Here is a 24682-nt window from a genome sequence, read left to right as displayed (position 1 = left end):
GCCATGTCGGTAACCCAAGTCTCTACGCTCAGGGGCTTCGAGTCCCTCCACATTAATAAAATCCGTCTCCAGGCTACTAGGGAGCCAAAGGCCAAGACGTCGGCCTCTTTCGCCTCCGGAGCTCCCAGGCCTTCTGACACTCCAAAGATCGCTATCTCTGGACTCAGCACCACCCGTGTGTTAAGCTCCTTGGACATTGCCCTCGCGAACCCTTGCCAGAACTCTCTAAGCTCCAGGCATGCTCAAAACATGTGAACATGGTTTGCAGGGCTGCCCTTGCACCTCATACAACTGTCTTCTACCCCAAAAAACTTGCTCATTCTCGCTGCCGTCATGTGTGCCCAATGGACCACCTTAAATTGAATTAGACTGAGCATGGCACATGTTGAGGAGGAATTAACCCTGCCCAGGACCTCTGCCCACAGACTTGCTTCCAACTCCTCACCTAGCTCCTCCTCCCACTTGTCCTTGAGTTCCTCCACCAGGGTTTCCTCCGCCTCCTGTAGTTCCTGGTAGATATCCGACACCATCCCCTCCCTCACCCAGGTGCTGGAGACCACCCTGTCCTTATCCTCAGTGGCGGCAGCGTCGGAAAGGCCACTACCTGTTTTTTCAGGAAGGCTCGTACTTGCAGATATGGCGGAAGATTAAATTTGTCCTCTAGGGTCTTCAAACTGGGAAAGCTTCCGTCTATGAACAGATCTCCCATCCTTCTGATGCCTGCCCTCTGCCAGCTCTGGAACCCACCATCCATCCTACCCGGGACAAACCTGTGATTGTTGCATATCGGGGTACAGACCGACGCTCCCTCCACCTTCTTGTACCTCCTCCACTGTCCCCAGATCTGTAGTGTCGCCACCACCACCGGACTTGTGGAATAACGGGTTGGCGAGAACGGCAAAGGAGCCGCTATCAAAGCTCCCAGATTAGTACCTTTACATGACGCTGCGCCCAGCCCCACCCCCATCGCCCACTTCCTAATCACAGCTATATTGGCCGCCCAGTAGTAGTTGCGAACCCCCCCCCCCGGACTGCGCTCCAACAGCGATCTCCTTACTCGCGGGGTCTTATTCGCTCACACAAAGCTCGTAATGATCCTACTCACCCGCTTAAAAAAGGCCTTGGGGATGAAGGTGGGGAGGCACTGAAAGACAAACAAAAATCTGGGGAGGACAGTCATTTTCACGGTCTGCACCCTCCCTGCCAGAGACAGCGGGAGCTAGTCCCACCTTTTAAAGTCCCCTTCCATTTGCTCCACCAACCGGGTCAGGTTGAGCCTGTGCAGGGCATCCCATTTCCTGGCCACCTGCATACCCAGGTATCTCTACCATCCTGAGCTGCATCTCTTTCAGTCTCTCCTCCTGCCCCTTGGCCTGGATCACAAACAACTCGCTCTTTCCCATTTGTACCTTTGAACTCTTTCAGTTTGTACCCTGAAAAACTACCAAAATCCCTCTAGATCCGCAGAACCTCCCCTATCCCCTCCACAGGGTCCGAAATGTACAGGAGCAAATCATCCACGTATAGCGAGACCCGATGTCCGTCCGTCCCCCCCCGAACTAGTCCCTGCCAGTTCCTCAAGGCTCTCAGCACCATAGCTAGTGGTTCTATAGCTAGGGCAAATAGTAACGGGGAAAGGGGACACCACTGCCTCGTTTCCCGGTGAAGCTCGAAGTATCCCGACCTCAGCCGGTTTACACTTGCTACATACACTTGCTACAGGCGCCTGGTACAGCAATTTCACCCAGCCAATAAAGCCCTCACCAAACCCGAACCTCCCCAGTGTTTCCCAGAGGTACTCCATCTGTCTTTAACAAACCCAGTCTAGTCTTCCTCCATCAACCCTGGGACACAATCCTCAATTCTTGTGGCCAGAATCTTAGCTGGCAATTTGGCATCCACATTTACATAGAATTTACAGTGCAGAAGGAGGCCATTCGGCCCATCGAGTCTGCACCGGCTCTTGGAAAGAGCACCCTCCCCAAGCCCATACCTCCACCCTATCCCCATAACCCAGTAACCCCACCTAACACTAAGGGCAATTTGGACCCTGAGGGCAATTTAGCCTGGCCAATTCACCTAACCTGCACATCTTTGGACTGTGGGAGGAAACCGGAGCACCCGGAGGAAACCCACGCACACACGGGGAGAACGTGCAGACTCCACACAGACAGTGACCCAAGCCGGGATTCGAACCTGGGACCCTGGAGCTGTGAAGCATTTGTGCTAACCACCATGCTACCGTGCTACCGTTTAAAAGCAAAATCGACCTGTATGACCCGCAATGTTCCGGGTCTTTCCCTCGTTTAAGAATGAGTCAAATCAAAGCCTGTGACGTTGTTGGGGGGGGGGGGGGGTCCTTTCTCTCCAGCCTCATTGAAGGTCCTCATCAGGAGTGGGCTCAATATTTCCGAAAATTTCTTATAGAATTCTACCTGGTAACCGTCCGGCCCCGGGGCTTTACCCGATTGCATGCCCTCTATACCCTTAACAATCTCCTCCAATTCAATCGGGGCCTCAAGCCCCTCCTCCAGGTCCTCTTCCACCTTTGGAAACCTCAACTGATCCAAAAATTGCCTCATCCCTTCCGCTCCCGTCGGGGGCTCTGACTCGTATGGTTTACTATAGAATTCCTTGAAGACTCCATTCATCCCCCCTGCATCCAAGACCGTGTTACCATCCTTATTCTTTACTCACCCGATTTCCCTGCCCAAGTCCCTCTTTCGCAGTTGGTGTGCCAGCACTCTACTCGCTTTCTCCCCATACTCATCGACTGCCTTCCTCAGCTGTGCTACCGCTTTCCCTGTGGTCAGCAGTTCAAACTCCGCCTGCAGACTCCGCCGCTCCCTCAGTAGCCCCGCCTCGGGGGCCTCCGTGTATCTCCTGTCCACTCGGAGTATCTCCTCCACCAGTCTCTCCCTCTCCGCTCTTTCTCTCTTTTCCCTATGGGATCGAATTGAGATGAGTTCCCCTCTGACAACTGCCTTCAGAGCCTCCCAGACCGTTGCCGCTGCTACCTCACCCGTATCGTTTGTTTCCAGGTAATCCTGGAAGTTCCTGCTAATCCGCCCGCAAACCTCTTCATCTGTGAGCAGCCCCACATCCAGTCTCCAGAGTGGGCGCTGCCCTCTCTCCTCACAAAGCCGCAGGTCCACCCAGTGCGGGGCATGGTCCGAGACTGTGATTACTGAGTATTCTGTCCCCGCCACCTTTGGGATTAACGCCCTGCTCAAGACAAAGAAGTATATGCGGGAATAAACCTTATGAACGTGGGAGAAAAACGAGAACTCCTTCGCTCTCAGCTGTGCAAACCTCCAGGGATCCCCCCCCCCCCCCCCCCCCCCCCCCACCCCCATCTGCTCCATAAAACCCTTCAGTTCCTTCGCCACTGCTGGTCGCTTCCCTATCCTGGACTTCGAACGGTCCAGCTCGAGGTCGATGACTGTGGTTACGGTTCAATTATAACATCAGCTGGGATCATAACCAGGAGATTGTCAGGACATAGAATTCCCTCACAGAAATTGTGGAAGCGGAATCTGTGACATCTTTCAAAAGTGAAGTGTATAATGTTTGAAAAAGAAAGAAAATAGAAGAGTGTGGATAAAGGACAGAGGAACAGAACAAGGTGCTCGGCTATTACAGTGAGCTGGCACAGGTTGCTATTTGAAACCGTGCATATTTTAAAGTGGACAAATGAAAAAAATATAGGAAACCCAAAGCTTAGAGCCCCAACAGTTGAATGTGCAGCTTTGAGTTACTATTAGTTACTGTGATGGCCATGGCATGTTACTAGGCCCAGTGACAGTCAGGAGCACTCTATGGATGCATTGATGTTCCTTGCTGCTCATCTAAAAGAAAGCTGTTCAAGTTTGCATTGCTGGCTGAAGAAAACTTATGCTGTGAGAACCAGTGGCCAAAAGACAATATAAAACAATGTGTAAAGCTTTTCTCATTATATCCACACCCATTTCCAAAACTCAGTAACTTCCCTTTCTAACCAGCTTCTTTGAGGACCAGAAGAATGATGTAGGTTGATTAATTTTCCACCAACCATGTAAGAAAGCATCTAACATATAGGTCTTTAGTTAACATGGAAGAAATTTATATAAATACGATTGCTTAAGAGCTTTGGGAGCAGATACATTTTTATCTATATTGCAAACTTGAGTAACAAAAATATTTTGTGCACATGAATTTTCATCTTCAGTTTAAATTAAATGCAATCACTTATTTTCAATAACAGTGATTTTTTTTTCTCTTGCAGTCTCTGGTGCTACTCAGTAAACTTCCCTATGTTAACTTTTTCCATTTCCTACTGAAGTTGATTGCACCAGAATATTTTGACAAAAATGAGCCTTGTCTCGAAGCGGGTGAGTACCTTAAACTGTTTTTATACGACAGCATGAGTTTTCAGAGAGCAGGTTTGCTGAGCAAACTTGCGTCTTGTAAATTGGCTGCAGTGTATGTACAAACACAAAACTTTGTAAGTTTGTTATGTTTTAGGACTGTCTGTTTCATTCAGGGTAAAATGGAGTAGTGAAAGGGGTCATGTGACCTCCATATCCCACTTGACAACGAGCCTGAGTGACTTGGTTGGCAGTGAGGCTCAAGTTGTTTTACTGAGAAGACTACAAGATACACACACCTGTAGACAATGTCAGGAGCATCTGTGATGACTTTGGGTAGACTGTTAGGCTCCAAGTCTCACAGGGATGTATTATTATCAATGTCAGCTGCTTTATAACCTGCTATACTTTAAGATGTCTATGTAATTCCAAGATGGAATGGAGATGGGGCTGGTTTAGCACAGGGCTAAATCGCTGGCTTTGAAAGCAGGCCAGCAGCACGGTTCAATTCCCGTTCCAGCCTACCCGAACAGGCGCCGGAATTTGGCGACTAGGGGCTTTTCACAGTAACTTCATTTGAAACCTACTTGTGACAAGCGATTTTCATTTCATTTCATTTCAGTTGTGGATACAGAAGATAGTTGATTAGCATTTCTACCTGAATACATGGTCCATGTGATTCACATTGCCATGGAACTGGGCTCTGAGAGGAGAACAGATGATCCTCTCAAACAGGGCAGTCCGCACAAATCAGTGAGAGATCAGAGAGATGGGCAAAGCTAGTTTCTATTGTTCACACGCAGACTGGGGGTCAGAACTTACACTCAGATTGAAGAGACCAAATTCATGAGGATTTTAATGAGGTCAAAAGATCTGTCAAGCTTTGGCTAGAGGAGGGATCGCTGGGGGAAACCTCACCCTTGAAAAGTCAGTTTGGGGATTAAAGGTCATCCAGCAGGAGAAGGAAAAAAGAAGAAAGTGATCAGGGGAATAGCTTCAGACTGGTTCCTGGAGAATGAGCTTCGGACTGGTTCCTGGAGAACGAGCTGTCCACTTTAAGGGATAGACTGAAATATAACTATGGAGGGCAATTTTCAGTAGTTTTAAAAGTTAAATAGGGAAACTTTTCAGCTTCTTACTGAAATAGTGTTCGGTCAATGTTTTTAGTTTGTTGCAGTAAAAGTCTTAAAACTTGAAATCCTGTTGCATATTCTTTCCAGTCAGTTACATGAAGTTCAGATATTTTTTAATTTATCGGTCTCTACGGGGTTTGTAACATGTGGGAATCCATCATTACATACGAGCAATACTGGTTTTGATATTGAAGTCAGAGTTGAGGAATAATGTTACAACAAAGATAAGGAAAAGATTTCTTGTGATGATTATGACCTCATCATCATCAACAACTCGCAAGTATATAGCATCTTTAACTTAGTAAAACAGATCAAAATGATTCACTAGAGTGTTCCCAAACAAAATTTGATACTGAAGTAATGTGGAAGTATTAGAACTGATGACCAAAGGCTTGGTTAAAGTGGAATATTTTAAGGAAGTCTTCAAGGAGGAGAGAGCTAGAGTGTGGAGGGGTTTACAGAAGGTATTCTAGAGCATAGGGTCTCATCAGTTGAAAGCATAGCTGCCAGTCACTAAAATCAGTTGCTCTGCTGGTCACAGTGTGTTATTAGGCCCATTAAGACCAATGGCGGTCAGGAACACCCAGCGCCAATATAGATGTCCCTTGCTGCTTGTCCAAAATTATGTTGGTCATCTTTGCATTGCTGGCTCTAGGAAACGTATGTCATGAGAGCTAATGGCCAAAGAGCAATACAAAAGCTACATGTAAATCCCATTTCTCATATTCTCTGTTAACCATTTTCAAGACTCAGTCACTTCTCTATAACCAGCTTCTTTGAGGTGCAAAAGATGTAACCATGTAAGAAAGCATTTAACCTGTAATAATTGCTTCTCTTGAACATTCACCTGAAATCGAGAGCTTTCATTGCATGCTGTCACCCTGCAGCATCAAAACCCCAGGCCTCTGGACTGCCACAAGTTTTCCCAATTTAGTTGCACTTACTAATTACATCTGCAGTATTGTGTTTGATAGCTGGTTGGGCTAGAACTTTCTATTTTTACAATTAGTAATTAAACAATAAGTAAGATAGATCCAAATCTGTTCTGCTAATGCAGAAATACATGAATTTGCTTTACATTTTTATGTTCAGATGTAATTGTAGCTTGAATATATAGTTTTTGTTTAAATCATCAACCAATAACTTATTTTTTATTTTCTTCCTCCTTTTTCCAGCCTGTAATGATCTTGATCGTTGGCCCCCACCAATCCCAGGAAGGACACTGAATCTTCCCACGATGGGGGTCGTTGTAAAGGTACAATTATTAAAGTCGGCTTAGTTTTAACCTCAGATCACTTGCACAAATATCAAATACAATTTCACAGAGTAAATACATTGACACCAGAGCCCAAAGTACAATTAAATGTCTTTGCTTCCTTGAGTCCTGATGACCTCATTCATTGTGTATCAGAGCAATCTTAATGTCACTAGATAGATACTGTAATTAGCACTTCAGCTGTGCAAGTTATAATTTACTTTCTTCAAATCATTTGGTTCAGTAATTTATCCTAATCATTCCTTTTCATGATTTCATCAAGGCTCAGACAAAAGTAGGAGGAGGAGAAAAAGAAGTAGGTGATCAAAGTTGATCTAAATTGTGTTAATAGATTAACTTTATTCACAGAAATGGGAGACATGTCCAATGAATCCCTTAGTTATATTTTGAAATCTCATTTCTGCCAGAGATTATTGTCATGAACTAGAAAGAGGCTAATGTTGTAACAATATTAACTGAGCCATTGAAAAGGTACTTTGACAATAGGAAAGTTGCTTGAAGGAATCATTAGAACATAGAACATACAGTGCAGAAGGAGGCCATTCGGCCCACTGAGTCTGCACCGACCCACTTAAGCCCTCACTTCCACCCTATCCCGTAACCCAATAACCCCTCCTAACCTTTTGGTCACAAAGGGCCAATTTATCATTGCCAATCCACCTAAACTGCACGTCTTTCGACTGTGGGAGGAAACCGGAGCACCCGGGGGAAACCCACACAGACACTGAGAAAACGTGCAGACTCCACACAGTGACCCAACGGGGAATCAAACCTGGACCCTGGCGCTGTGAAGCCACAGTGCTATCCACTTGTGCTACCAAAAAGAATTTAGGACGGTAGCACAATATAAGCTTCTGATGGGGACCATGTGGGTTGGAGGAGAAGATAAAGAATGACTTGCTTTGTTTTTTATTGGATTCTGAAGATTTAAAACTAGTACATTAATTGAGTGAGAGGAGGCATTCATTTATTAAGATACAATATGGTTGGCTGGGCAAGTGATAGTCTGCAACTGCAGGATGTGGGAGCTTGTTGATGCGAGTGTGATCCAGAGCGAACACATCTGCAGTAAATGTCTGTGGCTTGAGGAGCTTCAGCTCCGAGGCCGAGCTGTGGACACTGCAACACATCAGGAAGAGGAAATTTTAAATGGAGGTAGCCACATCCTTTAGGGGTAAGGTCTTCTGTTTTGGTCAGTGGTGAGGAGCAGGTGAATGTGACTGCAAGTGAGACGGGTAAGAGGATTGAGAAGGCTGAAGTTGAGAAGCCTCAGCCCTTGAGGTTGTCCAGCAGGTTTGAAATGCAAGCAGCCTGTACGATGGGAATTGCAGATGAGCAAACCGACCATGGTACAGGAAGTGGTAGTGATGTCTCACAGCTGAGAGCGAGAGTCTGGAAGGCTGTAATGCTTTCCCTCAGTCAGGGTTCTGGACATCAGTTCTGGGCTGGAGAGGCCCTTACAGTGGGAGGGGGAAGATCCAGCAGTAGTGTCCACATAGGTACCAACAACATAAGTTGGACTGGGAAGTAGGTTCGTCTTGGAGAGTATGAACAGCTAGGGGCTAAATTTTAAAAGCAGAACTTCAAAGATATAGGGCGTGTTGACGCTGTGGCAGAATTCGTGGTCTTTCACGACAGCAAAACTGGTGACCAACCTGGATCGATTCAGCAACTGTGAAGTATACAGGGTTGGGCCCACTAATGACACCACCACGCCGAGTTCCCAACGAATGATAGCATACACGATCGACGCCATCGGGAACTCGGCTGGTCGGGGCAGAGCATCGGGGGGAGCCTGAGGCCGTCGATGCGGCGCGTGGTGTACTCCCAGAGTACGTGGCTTTGGAGGAAGCGGAGCACCGCGAAAGTGGCACCGTCCCTCTATTATATCGGAAACGTTGATTCTCCAGCCAATCGGCGAACGCGATTTTGGCGTTGCCGACCAGAGAATCCCGCCCATGGTTGTGGGATGATCAAGTTTTCGAACTGAAAGTTCAGGGCAGCACGGTGGCCTAGTGGTTAGCACAACCGCCTCACGGCGCTGAGGTCCCAGGTTCGATCCCGGCTCTGGGTCACTGTCCGTGTGGAGTTTGCACATTCTCCCCGTGTCTGCGTGGGTTTCGCCCCCACAACCCAAAAATGTGCAGTGTAGGTGGATTGGCCACGCTAAATTGCCCCTTAATTGGAAAAAATAATTGGGTAACCTAAATTTATAAAAAAAAAAAGAACTGAAAGTTCATAGGTATTTGGCATTTAGAAAGGGAGGTGGTGTTGCAATGTTAATAAAGGATGAGATCAGTGCATTAGTGTGACAGGATTTTAGATTGGAAGCTCTAGATGTAGAATCCATTTAGGTGGAGCTAAGAAACAGCGAGGGGCTGCAAACCTTATTGTTCTAGGCCACCAAATGTAAGTGGTAATATCGGGCACAGTATAAAGCAGGAAATGAGAGATGCACATAACAAGATTAACACACTAATCATGGAACATTTCAATTTACATGTAGGCGGTGTAAACCTAATGAGCACTAATGTTGAGGACGACAAATCCCTGGAATGTGTACACGATGATTTTCTAGAGCAGTATGTTGAGATAACTAGAAAACAGACTATTTTAGATTTAATATTGTACAATGAGAAAGGGCTAATTATTATACTTGTTGCAAAGAAGCCTTTGGTGAGGAATGACCAAAAGTGACAGAATTTTACATTTAAGTTTGAAAGTGATGCCGATCAATCCAAAACTAGTGTATTTAATCTAAACCAAGAAAGCTACCAGGATTTGAGGGACAAATTGGCTGGATAGATAGAGAAACTGCAGTAAAGGGTAAAATGGTCGATGGGATTTAAAGAATTAACACCTGGGTTACAACAAGTTTACACTCCTTTAAGGTACAAAAAAAGCCAGGGAAATGGTCCAACCATGGCTAACAAAATAAGTTGAAAGTTCTGTCAGATCAAACAAAGAGGCATGACAAGTTACCAAAAAAGTAGTTACGATTAGGATGTTTTAATGCTCAGCAAAGGAGAACAAAGAAATTGATGAAGAAAGAGAAAATAGAATATGAAAGCATACTAGTGAACTATGTGAAAAGGTTAGTAAAGGCAAATGCAGGCCAATTACAGTCAAGAGAATGCAGAATTTATAATGGGAAATATGAAAATGGCAGACAAAGTAAACAAATACTATGGGCGGGATTCTCCGACCACACCCCGGCCGGGTCGGAGAAGCGCTCGGGGCCGGCGTGAATCCCGCCCCCACCGGCTGCCGAATTCTCCGGCGCCAGGGATTTGGCGGGGGCAGGAATCGCGGCGGCCGGTGGCTGCGGCTCCCCCCGGCGATTCTCTGGGCCGAATGGCCGCCCGTTTTTTTGCCGGTCCGCCGGCGTAAATTAGAGTAGGTCCTTACTGGCTGACCTGGTGGCGAGGGCGACGTCCTCCGTCCTCGGTGGGGGGGGCGGGATCTGGCACCGGGAGGTGCCCCCACGGTGGCCTGGCCCACAATCGGGGCCCACCGAACCGCGGGATGACATGTGCCGTGAGGGCACTCTATTGTTCCGCGTCGGCCGCTGTGGTCCTCTGCGATGGCCGACGCGGAGAAGATCCCCATGCGCATGCACTGGGATGACGCTAGCACACGCTGGCGCTCCCGCGCATGCGCCAACTCGCGCCGGCCGGTGGAGGCCCTTCGGTGCCGGTTGGCGTGGCACCAGCCCCTTCCCCGCTGGCGCGGCGCAAACCATTCCGTGGCCAGCCTAGCCCCTGAAGATGCGGAGGATTCCCCGCACCTTTGGGGCGGCCTGACGCCAGAGTGGTTCACGCCACTCCTCGGCGCCGGGATCCCCCGCCCCACCGGGTAGGGAGAATCCCGCCCTATGTGTCTGTCAATAGTAAAAACCTCCCTAAAGTATTGGGGAGCCAAGGGGCCAGTGAGATTGAGGACCTGAAGGAAGTTAGTATTTTTTGCAAAAGTAATGCTGGAGAAATTTCTGGTACTGAAAGTAGATAAACCTCCTGGATTTGATGATGTATATCTCGAAGAGTTGAAAAGGTGGCTGTAGAGATAGTGAATACATTGGTGATCATCTTTCAGAATCCTATAGATTCTGGAATGGTGCCTGTGGATTGGAAGATAGCAAGAATAACACTGCTATTTAAGAAAGAAGGGAGAGTGAAAACGGGAAATTACAGACCTGATAGCCTGACATTAGTAATAGGGAAAATGCTGGAATCTGTTATAAAGGATGTGATAACTGGGCACTGAGAAAGTAATTGTAGAATCGGGCAAAATCGACATGGATTTTTGAACAGGAAATCTGTTGGAGCCTTTTTGAGGATATTGCTGGCAAGATAGATGAGGGTTAACAAGTGGAGGTGGTGTAGTTAGACATTTGAAAAGGTTTTCAGCACATTTCCTCGTGAGGTTAGTAAACAAAATTAAAACACATAGAATGCGGGTAATATACTGTCATGGATTAAAAATTGGTTAGCAGACAGAAAATGGAGAGGAGGGATAAGTGAATTGTTCTCTGGTTGGCAGTCTGTAACTAGGATGGAACCGCAAGGATCAGTGCTTGAACCCCAACTGTTCACAGTCTATGTCAGTGACTTGGATGTGGGGACGAAATGTAATATTTCCAAATTTGCTGATGACACAAAAATTGATGGGAATGTGAGTTATGAGGAGGATGCAAATAGGCTTCAAGGGGATTTGGACCGGCTAATCAGGGGCAGTGTCTCGGACTGAGAGAGGCCATTTAGGACTGAGATGATGAGGAATTTCTTCAGTCAGAGGGATTCTCTATGCCAGAGGGCTGTGGAGGCTCGGTCATTGAGTATGTTCAAAGCAGTGGTCGATAGATTTCTGAACAGCGGTCACTCTGAGATATGGGGATAGTGTGGGAAAATGGTGTTGAGAAGATCGGCTAGTTGAACGGCGGAGCAGACTTGGGCGGAATAGCCTCCATCTCCTATGTTCCGATGAAAAGAGTACAGTCCAACCTAGCAAGGGAGAAAGGCCTACATCTGTCTTTTAATATAACAATTGTGTTTGCTTATGGTTAATGAAAAGAGAAAGTAAGAGCTGATGAGATCTTGTGAGACGTCGCAATCTGGATCTCGCCCACACTGGGCGAGATTGAGATTTACATATTTAAGTGAGCAGTTAGGCTTACTTAAATATGTCAACGCCCGATGTTCCCGAGGCCCGGGAACGAACACCCGGTGCTGTTTAGGAATGGTCCGCACAAACATGGACCAGGCTTAATGGCACCTGATGGGGTCTCCCAAGCCATTAGATGCCCCCAGTTGGTACTCCGGCACTCCTGCTGCCATCCGAGCACCTTGGTGTTGCCACCCTGGCCTAAGTGGTGCTGCCAGGCTGTCTGGGGCACTGCCAGGCTGGCTGTGCCAAGGTGCCAAGTTGCCCATGTCAGGGATTGGGCCTGGTGGTGGCTTGCCCTTATTAAGTGGGTGAGGGGGGGGCTTGAGGACCCGCTAACAGGGAGGTTAGGGCATTGGAGGGGGTCCGGAGGCCACGATGGGGAATCCAGTGGGGGGGGGGGGGGGGGGGGGGGGGGGTCGAGAGATCGGAGCATCCCTAAAGTGAGGTAAGTGCAGCCTCAGTGTGGCATTCCTGCTGAGGCCAAAAAAAGAATTCCGTTTAATAACAGGGTCGACTCTGCGCTGCAGGCACCATGAAATACCCCATTAAACGCGCCCAAAGAGGGTCTGTTTTTTTCGGTTAAATTGCACACCGTCTCTCTATATGTTATAACAAAAACAGATACAGTATTAATTATTCTTCAGAGCTAATAAACAAAAGCATAATAGTGGCCTTCGACAAGACTTTTATTAAGTCTTATTTAGAGTATTGTGTCCCATTCTTGTGAACTCATGGTGCGTTATATAGATGCCCCTGGAAAAGATTCAGAGCAGAACCACTTATGACTAGAGGTTATGTTCTGGAAAGATTATTGTTGTGAAGGTAATGTAACTGAAATGCTGGGCTTTAGAAATTGCCAGAACACCTAAAAGAAAATGGCAACTCGGGAGGTTACCCATATTTGTTTAATGGAGTCAGAATAGAAGCAATGGAGCCATGATACAGCAGGTGGGCTTACTTAGCTGGAGTACTGGAGACATCATGTATACACTTTGCAATGAAGTGCAGTCCAGTGAGGTGTTTTGTTTTGGGAGTTGAGCTGAATTAGTTTAGAAGTATTCAGTGAACACTGAAAGGCTATGTCATCATGGAAATGGGTGGAGCTTCAGAAGGTTCTCTCCTTTCAATGTTTCCTTGTTGGTGGGAGACGGGTTTGCTGGTAGTTTGGATCTTGTGTGGTGCGCAGCTCACAGAGAAGCCCGAGGAGCTGCTAGCAGATCCATTCAGTTGGGACTCGGCAAAGTCCTGTGTAGCTGAGACGGTCACTGGTTCTGTGTCGGGTTGTTAGGTCTCGGAGAAGCCCCAAGAGTCATTTACAGCTTGGCGCAGTAGGGAGACTGGAGTTTGGAGACCCCCAGGAGCAATGCCTGCTGAATGAAGTTGGTGGTTTGCAAAAGAGTTGGAATTCTGCTGGTAATTTGGAGAGATGGTGGTATAGGGGTATTGTCACTTGGCTGGTGATCCAGAGACCCAGGTGAACCTCCGGTGACCAATCCCATCACAGAAACTGGTAGAATTTAAATGAAATTAATTAATCTGGAATTAAAATCTAGTCTCAATAATGGTGAACATTAAACTTTTATTAATTGCAAAACCCCATCTGGTTCATAAATGCCCTTTTAGGAAGAAAATCTGTCATCTTTACCTGGTCTCTCCTACATGTGACTCCAAATCCACAGCAATGCACACATACATACGTACACGCACATGACAGAAAACACAGAGGATGAGGGGTAAAATAATAATGGATGTAAAAAGATAAGAGTCTTAAAAGATAAGATAAGGGAGAAAGAGAGGTCATTTCCTCTGAATGCCCAGGGACCTGTCTGCCGTTCCCCTGGCTCTCTGCAAATCATCCCACTCGGGCAGGACCTGTTACCGGGCAGAATACAGACTTTTGGCCAATTCATTGGTCACCGGCCAACCAATCAAACAGGGTCCCACCAATCCCTTGGGTGCCACAAAGTCTGAGTTCTGCTGTCCAAAGCTAGCAGAGTGTCCTCTTTTGTAACTTTTGAATTTCTTTCTTCCCCTGCTCAACCTAAAGGTATATGCCCATTAAGCATCCATGAATGAAAATAACAACCAAAATAAAGAAAGGGGATGAAAGGGAATCAACAGGAAGAGCCCTACAGTATATTAAACCATAGAATCTTGTGGCTTAATTCTCCTTGTAGCTGGGATTTCAAACTTGGTCTACTTTAAACAAAATGTCATTGGTCCCTAACTGGATCATAACACGCCAGATGAAAATGGCTTGAAGATCTTGATGTGTTCCAGATGATTACATGGTTTCTGGTGGGTGGAAAAATGGGGACTGGGGGAGTTGGTGGGTGGAGCGGTGGTACATACACTATGATAACTCTAGAAAGCTTATTTATAAGGTGACTGAAACAGGCTTGATAGGCCAGATTATTGCTCAAATTTGTAAGTTTATATGTCAAAGTCATACGATTCAAATGCTTACAGTGAAATTGTCTTTCATTATGTAATTCTTGGGTTCATAATTAATCATAAGTATTTGTTTTCTCCCAATTAATAACAGGTTAGGATTCCTACTGGACAAGACAAGCCAGGTGCAACACAGATAGTACAATCTGGAGATGAGGTAATGTCATTTTAATAATGTGGTATGACAAGATATTGGTACTGTTGACCATACCAGACGGTCGACCTGATTTCTGTGGAAGACAAATTAAGTTTGATACTTGGAAGCTTTGAGATCAGTAATATAGCACTTTTGTAGGCGAGATGGCCCAACTTGCGCCTTCCTTACAGTTAGATTTGAGCTCCACATTTTTTGATGCCGTCAACTATCCATAATGTGATGTTCCCAGTGTAGGAGAGACCAGAACTAGGGGACGCAGTTTAAAAATAAGCAGTGTCCAATTAAAACAGAGTTGCAAATAAATATTTTCTCTCAAGGTTGTGTTTATTTTCATTTTTTGAAGTTGATGGCCATAAGCACCATGAAAATCCTAACATTTACTCCATTTATCAGTAGCTAATTTCATCAAGGAATCCTTGAATAGGCATGAGATCTCTAATTTAGGTCCAGAACATCATTTTCTGAGAATCAATTTAGCAGCAGGACTGGCCACTGCTAAACTGGAGCTAGTGGGCATAGTTTCAAAATAAGGGGGGGTTCCTATTTTGATACAGAAATGAGGAGGAACTTATTTTGCGAGAGTGGTTATTCTTTGGTATTCCTTACCCCCGAGAGCATTAGAGGTGGGTCATTGAATATATATGATTTGGACAGAATGTTGATCTCTAAAGCAGTAGAGGGTAATGAAGGGCCAACATGAAAGTGGATTAAAGGCCACAGTTAGATCAGCCATGGTCTTATTGGTCTTATTGAATAGTGGAGCAGGCGTGAGTGACTAAATTGTCTACTCCAACTATTTCTTATTTTATTATGTTCTTATATTTTATGTGGAGCAATGGTTATAAATGCTCACTAATTTCTACTCCATTGACTCTTTGCAGTTTAATTCCATGAGTGCCTCTTGCACTCCAGTACTTTTCCCATTTGTGAGCCTTGATGGATGTTATCAAGTTATTCAGCCAGGACGGATATCACAACAAAACTTAAATCATGCTGGTGCTCTGATATCCACTTCGACAAGTTTCCAGTAGGAGGCCTTAGACAGCATTTAGGAGTGGGAACTCTGGCCAGTTTGCTGTTCCCTCCTAATTGAAAGCACTGTTTAAAAAGTTTCTAACAGCTGTCCCAGTTCAGAGAATCAAACTGAGCATCGACCAGGAATCTAACAAATAAGATTCTTCCACGTCTGTTTGGTTCAACTGATCATTAGCTCAACTGGCTAAACCATCGAGGGAATGTTTTTTGTTACTTGCATAAGCCAAATATAATGTAGGCTCCACTGAAATTGCGACGATCAAGAAGGCAAGATGAATGTCAATAATAATTTTCATTTGTTAAATCATACATCCATTGTTTATACTGACAGAAGCTGCTCCTTTCGTAAATTATGGTAGAGTAAATCCCCAGCCGAAATGGCATTCTATCACTTGCTCTACCTGCCCACTGCCATGGGCTAACCCCAATGACGGCAATATGCCATAATGTGCTTCACTAGTTAGTACACATGCAGTGGTGCATGGACTTGTCATTTTGTAACATTTCTCAAAAACGTAAGCCCATAACACACTTGGAAGTTTATAATTTTTCCATTTCTGTGATGTGCAATAAATATTATGCATTAAAATGAAAATTATTAAACTAATTTGAGGAATTGTGGGCCTGATTCTCCGCTCCCCACGCCGGGTGGGAGAATCGCGGGAGGGCCGGGTGAATCACGACACGCTGCCCTGGCACCCCCCGCGATTCTCCCACCCCCCCAAAATGGTGTTTTGCGTGACGCCGCTCGGAGAATCGCTGCTCGCTGTCTTTCACGGCGACCGGCGATTCTCCGGCCCAGATGGGCCGAGCGGCCTGACTAACCCGACCGGTTCACGCCGGCGCCAGCCGCACCTGGTGGCTGCCGGCGTGAACATTGCGCGACAGGTAAGTGTGGGGCCATGTGGGGGGGGGGGGGGGAGGGCCGCGGAGGGAAGATCGAACACCACGGGCGTGCTCAGGAGGTGACTGGCCCGCGATCGGTGCCCACCGATCTTCGGGCCGGCGTCTCTAAGAGACGCACTCTTTCCCCTCCGCCGCCCTGCAAGATCAAGCCGCCATGTCTTGCGGGGCAGCGGAGGGGAAGATGGCAACCGCGCATGCGCGGGTTGGAGCCGGCCAACCTGCGCATGCGCGGCTGACATCACTTGGGCGCCACCGGCCGCATCATTCTCGGCGCTCCGCTTTGACACGAGCGTCAAGGCCCGACGGCCGAGTTTCTCGCAACGCCGCTCCTAGTCCCCCGGGGGGGAGGAGAATAGGGGGCGAGGAGCGGCCTCCAACGCCGGAGTGAAACACTCCGGGTTTCACTCCGGCGTCAGCACTCAGCCTCCCTTTGGGAGAATCTTTCAGCATGTGTCTTTCACCATGGCAGCGGTGTGTTTTTGATCTTTTTTGTTCAATGATCTTTTTTTGAAATAATTTTTATTGAAAAATGTTGTATTTATACAACAACATCGAACCATACCCCCCCCCGGGTAGCTGCTGCTATTGACCAAGATACCTATCTTTGAGCCAGGAAGTCCAGAAAAGGCTGCCACAGTTTGTAGACCCTTGTATTGATCCTCTCAAGGCAAATTTGACCCTCTCCAATTTTATAAATCCCGCCATGTCACTGATCCAGGTCTCCACACTTGGGGGCCTCTCATCTTTCCACTGCATCAAGATCCTCCGCCGGGCTACTAGGGACGCAAAGGCCAGGACACCGGCCTCTTTTGCCTCCTGCACTCCCGGCCCCACCGCGACTCCAAAAATCGCGAGTCCCCACCCTGGTTTGACCCTGGATCCAACCACCCTCGACACCGTCCCCGCCACCCCCTTCCAGAATTCTTCCAGTGCCGGGCATGCCCAGAACATATGGCCATGATTCGCTGGACTCCCCGAACGCCTGGTGCACCTGTCCTCACCCCCAAAGAACCTACTCATCCTAGTCCCGGACATGTGGGCCCGGTGCAGCAGCTTAAATTGGATGAGACTAAGCCTCGCACATGAGGAGGAAGAGTTGACTCTCTCCAAGATATCCGCCCAAGTCCCGTCCTCTATCTGCTCCCCAAGTTCCCCCTCCCATTTAGCCTTCAGCTCCTCCACTGACGACTCCTCCACCTCCTGCATTACCTGATAAATGTCAGACACCTTCCCCTCTCCGACCCACACCCCCGAAAGCACTCTGTCCATCGTCCCCTGCGAGGGCAGCAGAGGGAATCCCTCTACCTGTCGCCTAGCAAATGCCTTTACCTGCAAGTATCTGAACATGTTCCCTTGGGGGAGCCCAAATTTATCTTCCAGTTCCCCCAGGCCCGCAAACCTCCCGCCAATAAACAGGTCCCTCAATTTACTGATGCCCACCCTTTGCCATCCCGTAAATCCCCCATCAGTGTTCCCCGGGATGAACCGATGATTTCCACCTAATGGAGCCTCCATCGAGCCCCCTGTTTCCCCCCTATGCCGTCTCCACTGTCCCCAGATTCTTAGGGTCGCCGCCACCACCGGGCTCGTGGTATACCTCTTAGGAGAGAGCGGCAACGGCGCCGTTGCCAAGGCACCCAGGCTCGTACCTCTACATGATGCCATCTCCATTCTTTTCCACGCCGCGCCCCCCCCCCCCCCCTTCTCCATCACCCATTTACGCACCATTGACACATTGGCCGCCCAATAGTACCCCAAAAGGTTGGGCAGCGCCAGCCCGCCTCTATCCCTCCCTCGCTCCAGGAAAACCCTCTTCACTCTCGGAGTCCCATGTGCCCACACAAAGCTCAAAATACTGCTAGTCACCCTCCTAAAGAAGGCCCTGGGAATGAAGATGGGCAGGCACTGAAAGAGGAACAAGAACCTCGGAAGCACCGTCATTTTGACGGACTGCACCCTCCCCGCCAACAACAATGGCAGCATGTCCCACCTCTTGAACTCCTCCTCCATCTGATCCACAAGCCTGGTGAAATTATGCTTGTGAAGAGTCCCCCAGTCCCTGGCCACCTGCACCCCCAGGTACCTAAAACTCTCCCCTGCCCTCCTAAGCGGTAGCCTACCAATTCCTTCCTCCTGGTCTCCAGGGTGCACCACAAACACCTCACTCTTGCCTAGATTTAGTGTGTAGCCTGAAAAGGTCCCAAACTCAGCTAGCAGCTCCATCACCCCCCGGCATCCCTCCCACCGGGTCCGCCACATACAGTAACAGGTCATCGGCATACGACGACACCCTATGTTCTTCCCCACCTCGCACCAAACCCCTCCACCTCCCTGAATCCCTCAACGCCATCACCAAACCTCTCCACCTCCCTTAATCCCTCAACGCCATCGCCAACGGCTCGATTGCCAATGCAAACAGCAAGGGGGACAGGGGGACAGGGGGCAACCCTGCCTGGTCCCTCGGTAAAGCCGGAAGTACTCCAACCTCCTCCCATTCGTGGCCACACACGCCATAGGGGCCTCATATAAAATTTCGGCTAGCTGGGGGGAACAAGCTGCGGTACCTCCAGCTCAAAAACTTCCTACGAAAGGAGACAAGGATGTACCCACAACCGCCACGACAGACACTACTGGAAGACCTACTGGACGCAAGTATCCTAGAGAAAGGGAACTGTAGCGACTTGTATGACCGACTGGTAGAAAGGGATGACACCGTACGGGACGCAACAAGAAGGAAATGGGAGGACGACCTGGGGATGGAGATAGGGTGGGGACTCTAGAGCGAAGCACTACATAGGGTCAACTCCACCTCCACGTGCGCAAGGCTCAGCCTGACGCAACTAAAAGTGGTACATAGAGCCCACTTAACAAGAAACCGTAGGAGCAGGTTCTTTCCGGAGGTGGAGGACAGATGCGAACGGTGCCAAAGAGGCCCGGCCAACCACGCCCACATGTTCTGGTCTTGCCCCAGACTTGTGGAGTACTGGACAGCCTTCTTCGAGGCTATGTCCAAAGTGGTGGGGGTGAGGGTGGAGCCATGCCCGATAGTGGCGGTCTTCGGGGTTTCAGACCAGTCAGATCTCTTCCTGGGGAGGAGGGCGGATGCCCTTGCCTTTGCCTCCCTGATCGCCCGCCGTAGAATCCTGTTTGGCTGGCGGTCAGCAGCACCGCCCAGAGCTGCAGACTGGCTGTCCGACCTCTCGGAATCTCTCCAAATGGAGAAAATCAAATTCGCCATCCGAGGGTCGGACGTCGGCTTCCACAGAACGTGGGAGCCATTCATGCAATTGTTCCGGGACCTGTTTGTGGCCAACGAACAAGAGGAAGAATAGTCGGGTGGCCAAGAATCAGGGGAAAATGGATGGGAATTGGGGGAAGGTTGCCGCGGGGGGGGGGGGGGGGGGGGGGGGGGGCTACGGGTTCGTTATGGGGGTTTGATGGCTAGGTAAGGCCCAAAACTAAACTGTAAATAAATGCCAATAAACATGTGCCTCGGCCATATTGGGGAATGTAAAATATGTAAGCCGGCTAAAGGGGGGAGGCCACAGTTATTATTACGAAGATGCTTACCTGTAAATATATATGTTAATTTTTGCATGTTCTTTTTTTTTCTCTCTCTCTAACAATTTGTAATTTGTTCAATATAAAACATGAAAACTGAATAAAAAACATTTATAAAATAAAAAAATCGGGGCCTCATATAGCAGCCTCACCCATCTAATAAACCCTTCACAAAATCCAAACCTCCCCAACACCTCCCATAAGTACCCCCACTCCACTCTATCGAAGGCCTTCTCCGCATCCAGCGCCACCACTATCTCTGCCTCCCCCTCAATCGCCGGCATCATGATGACATTCAACAATCTCCACACATTCGTGTTCAGCTGCCTTCCCTTCACAAACCCTGTCTGGTCCTCGTGTACAACCCCTGGCACACAGTCCTCTATCCTGGTGGCCAGGATTTTTGCCAGCACCTTGGCATCCACATTAAGGAGAGATATGGGCCTGGATGAAGCACACTGCTGGGGGTCCTTGTCCCTCTTTAAGATTAACGAAATCAGCGCCCGCGACATCGTCGGGGGCAAAGTCCCCCCTTCCCACACTTCATTAAGTGTCCGCACCAGCAAGGGGCTCACTAGGTCCACAAACTTTTTATAAAATTCGTACTTGCTCATCTGAGGGGGCTAAAGTAAGATGTGGCAATGCTTCAGGAGACCCACCTGAAGGTGGCGGACCAGGTCCGTCTGAGGAAGGGGTGGGTGGGGCAGGTTTTCCACTCTGGGTTGGATGTGAAGAACCGGGGAGTGGCGATTCTGGTGGGGAAAAATGTGTTGTTTGAGGCATCGGAGGTGGTGGCGGATAAGGGGGGTAGGTATGTTATGGTTAGGGGCAGGCTACAGGGAGAGAAGGTGGTACTTGCTAGTGTGTATGCCCCAAATTGGGACAATGAGGGCTTTATGAGGCGTATGCTGGGACGGGTCCCCGATCTAGAGGCGGGAGGTCTGATTATGGGGGGGGACTTCAATACGGTGTTGGATCCTTCACTGGATCGGTCCAGTTCAAGGACGGGTAGGAGGCTGGCGGCAGCCAAGGTACTGAGAGGGTTTATGGACCAAATGGGAGGGGTGGATCCATGGAGATTTGTGAGGCCGAGGGCACGGGAGTACTCTTTCTTCTCCCACGTACATAGGGTTTATTCTCGGATAGACTTCTTCGTGGTGAATAGGGGTCTGATTCCGAGAGTGGAGGAGGCCGAATATTCGGCCATTGCAATCTCTGACCACACTCCGCATTGGATAGAGTTGGAGATGGGGAGGTGCGGGACCAGCGCCCGTTGTGGCGGTTGGATGTGGGGTTGTTGGCGGAGGAGGTGATGTGTGGGAGGGTCCTGGCAAGTATTGAGGCGTACCTCGAAGTGAATGATACGGGCGAGGTCCAGGTGAGGATGGTCTGGGAAGCCCTGAAGGCAGAGATTCGTGGGGAGCTGATATCCATCCGGGCAGACAGGGAGAGGAGCGAGAGGAGTGAGAGGGATAGACTGGTGGGGAAGATGCTGGAGGTAGATAGGAGGTACACGGAGGCACCAGAGGAGGGACTGTTGGGGGAGAGGCGCAGCCTACAGGCTAAAAATCAATAATCTTAACAAATAAAGGGTAGAAAATGTAATGCTAGATAGCTCATGAGCTAGCAAATTGTTCACCTTACTATGAATTCAGAGTTAATGCTAAATTTTAACATGATTTTCTTTTGCTTTTATAGACTGACACACAAGTTTCTTTTGCACTCCCTACGATACATGAAGTAGACTTGTTCAGGTAGGAAGCACAGTATTTATTTGATAAATGAGAAGTGGAACAACCTCAATTCGATAATGAAGGACCTGTTATATCTACTTTATGATCATAAACATCAAATGAATTTTATGCAGCATAATGCACAAAATTATTTGCTGCCATGTATCTGATTTTGCACATATTAGTCACTTGTTGAGTTCAGCATCTTAAAATGTCTGAGATGTAAACAATACAAAACCAAACATATAGCCCTATCCATGGTTATGTTTCACTGAGAACAGAATCTCTGAAAATATGGAATTCGCACCCAGAATGGTGTTTTCAAATGGTGCCTCTTTAACATACCAAACTTGGCAATGGCTCCATGTATATCTTATTATGGATACTCCCTACCAACGCTAAAAACAATTCTTGGCTGTAAAACTGTCTTTTGTGGTATCATGTTGAAATATTATACAGAAACTCTTAGCTTTTCTTTGTGTGTGCGTGTGTGTGTGTGTGCACAAGAGAGTGAGGAAGGGGTATGTGCATTGAATATAGAGAGAAAGCTTTATGTTTCCGTAAGACAGAATTGAAACATAAATCAACTTTTAACTCGGTGTTAGAGACAGTGTACTGCAACAACATGAATTTATACAGCAGTACAATTTCCAAAGGTTCTTCTCAGATGCATTGTCAAACAAATGGTGAACTGAGCCAAACAAAATATGAGGACAAATGGTCAAAGAGATGGTTTTGGAGGAAGCAAGAGAGATTTAAGAAGAGTTTAGGACCATTGGCAGCTGAAGGCATTAAAATCAGGATAAGGTAAAAGGTCAGAATAAAGGAGAGCAGAGATTGCAGAGAGTTTGTAAGGCTGGAGGAGATTATAAATATTATAAGGAATTTGAAAGCAAGGATGAGAATTTTTAAATCAAGGCATTGCTTATCCAGAAACCAGTGTAGGTCAGTGAGCACAGGGGTGAAGGGCAACAGACCTCGGTGTAAGATAGGACATGGATAGCAGAGTTTTGGATGTTAGATCAAGTGAAGGTATCCAGGAGTGAATGAGAATAAAGCCTATAGGTAACAATATTTATGAGGGTATCAGTAGCAAATGAACTGAGCTAGGATGGAATGGGCTATGACACAGAAGTAGAAATAGGTGGTCTGAGTGATGATGCAACATTAACAAAGACAATAGCTGGTCCCACCAACCAATTGGAGAGCCAGTGGAAACTCACTTTGCTTCCCGGGGAGGCCGGACCAAAGTGGTGCCTCTCAGGCACTTAACTGGTCATCATTGAGCCTTCCCCAGAATTTAGGACTTCAGTGGCATAAATCATACCCACCGCATTCCATTGCTAGCAGCAGAACAGGTGACTGTTGCCAGTTAATACTTTCGGGGCTTCAGCAGGCATCATTGCTGGATCCCTGGACTCAGGTGGGTGAGGTGAGACTGGGAGGTGGTTGCAAGAGATGGGGGACAGGGTGGTTGGAAGCAAGGTAATGGCTTTCAGTCTCTTTGCGATGCCACGTGTAAGCCCATTCCCACCTCCAACCTAATTGTAGGATGTTTTCCTGTTGCTGGGAAACTAATGCGCAACCTCACTCAAGATTAAGTGAGCCTGGCCACTGTTTCCTGTTGCAACAAACTGATGGCTTTCGGATCTTAATATTTAATTATGCAGTATTTTTGCACACCCAGAACTGCATGTTGAACCAACAGCTTGACAATTGGAGGAGGTCCAGATGGATCGTGGCGTGGTAGAGCTGAATGTCGTCAGCATACGTGTGGAAACGGACACATTGTTTTGGATAATATTGCTGAGGGACAGTATATAAATAGGAGGGAACCAAAGAAAGCCTTGGGAGAGATCAGAGATAATGGTGCAGGAAAGATAAGAGAGGCCATTGTAGGTGATTCCTTGCCTATAAGTGGATAGTTATAAACGGGACAAGGTGAGTGCAGCCGAATGATGATGGACAGGCTTTGGAGGAGGAAGATGCGGGCAACTATGTTAAAGGCTCCAGACAGACAGTAGGACTGGAGGAGATTTAGTTTACTCTTGTCACGGTCCCGTGTATTTAATTTGTGACTTTGATAAGAATTACTTCAGCTGTCAGGGCCTTGCATCTGAAAGCACGGTTGAGCAATGAAAGTTGGGGATGTGCAAGAGACCAGAATTGGGAACGTGCAAACATCCCAGATGGTTGTATGTTTGCAAAGAGAGAGGAGGCAAGAAAATGGGAGGGATAGAAAAACAAGGTTAGAGTTTTAAAATGAAGGCATTTCTAGATCAACAGCCAGTGTAGGTCAGCAAGCACAAGGGTGATGACAATTGGTAAGAAATTAATATTTGAGGCACTTTAATTGCCATCTAGGCAATACACATCTAGGCACAGTACTTAAACTGATGCAAAACAAGACCGAATTTGGTGGAATGCAAATTTTACATACCAGTTAATATTTTCCTGATGGTTTTGAATTAAGACAAGTAAATAGTTTATTACATGTACATTTAAATGTTTCATAATTAAATTAATTGGTGATATTAAGGATGGAATTGTCATATAGGTAATGACTGATATTAGATTAAGTGAGATTAAAGCATTATGTTAAATTCCAGGGCTCAATTTTCCTGCTGGTGTTAATTGTAAAGGTTTTAGGTGAACTGGCGATACGTTTATAGTGGAAGAAAATCAGATGATCAAGCCAAGAGGTACAGAAATGTGTGAGTCAGTTGACATGGAAACGATAGTGTGACTGAATGTTGAATACATAGTGAAGAGAATAACAAGAGTATAGGCTGTTCTGCTTGTATTTTTACATCCAAATGTATAACACTTAATTTTTGTTTTGTCTACTTGGAACTAGTCAAAGGTGCTTTACACTGGAAGAGAGCCAGTGTCAAAACAAAAAATTGAGAATTGTTACGGAA

The 24682-nt window shown here is 47.3% G+C and overlaps 1 protein-coding gene across 1 annotated transcript in view; it reads left to right on the top strand.

Annotated features, from left to right (window-relative positions):
• The window catches only part of dennd6aa (DENN/MADD domain containing 6Aa), a 178606-nt gene that overhangs the window by 85324 nt on the left and 68600 nt on the right, over positions 1-24682 (top strand). The window contains exons 6-9 of the mRNA XM_038812835.1: positions 4265-4370; positions 6655-6734; positions 14464-14526; positions 21727-21782. Coding sequence (XP_038668763.1) covers positions 4265-4370; positions 6655-6734; positions 14464-14526; positions 21727-21782 — 305 coding nt within the window. The remainder of the gene's footprint in view (positions 1-4264; positions 4371-6654; positions 6735-14463; positions 14527-21726; positions 21783-24682) is intronic.

This window comes from Scyliorhinus canicula, chromosome 11 (assembly GCF_902713615.1).
Source record: "Scyliorhinus canicula chromosome 11, sScyCan1.1, whole genome shotgun sequence".
Lineage (NCBI taxonomy): Eukaryota > Metazoa > Chordata > Chondrichthyes > Carcharhiniformes > Scyliorhinidae > Scyliorhinus > Scyliorhinus canicula.
The sequence above is the reverse complement of the archived record's forward strand: the minus strand, read 5'-3'. Positions and strand labels throughout refer to the sequence as shown.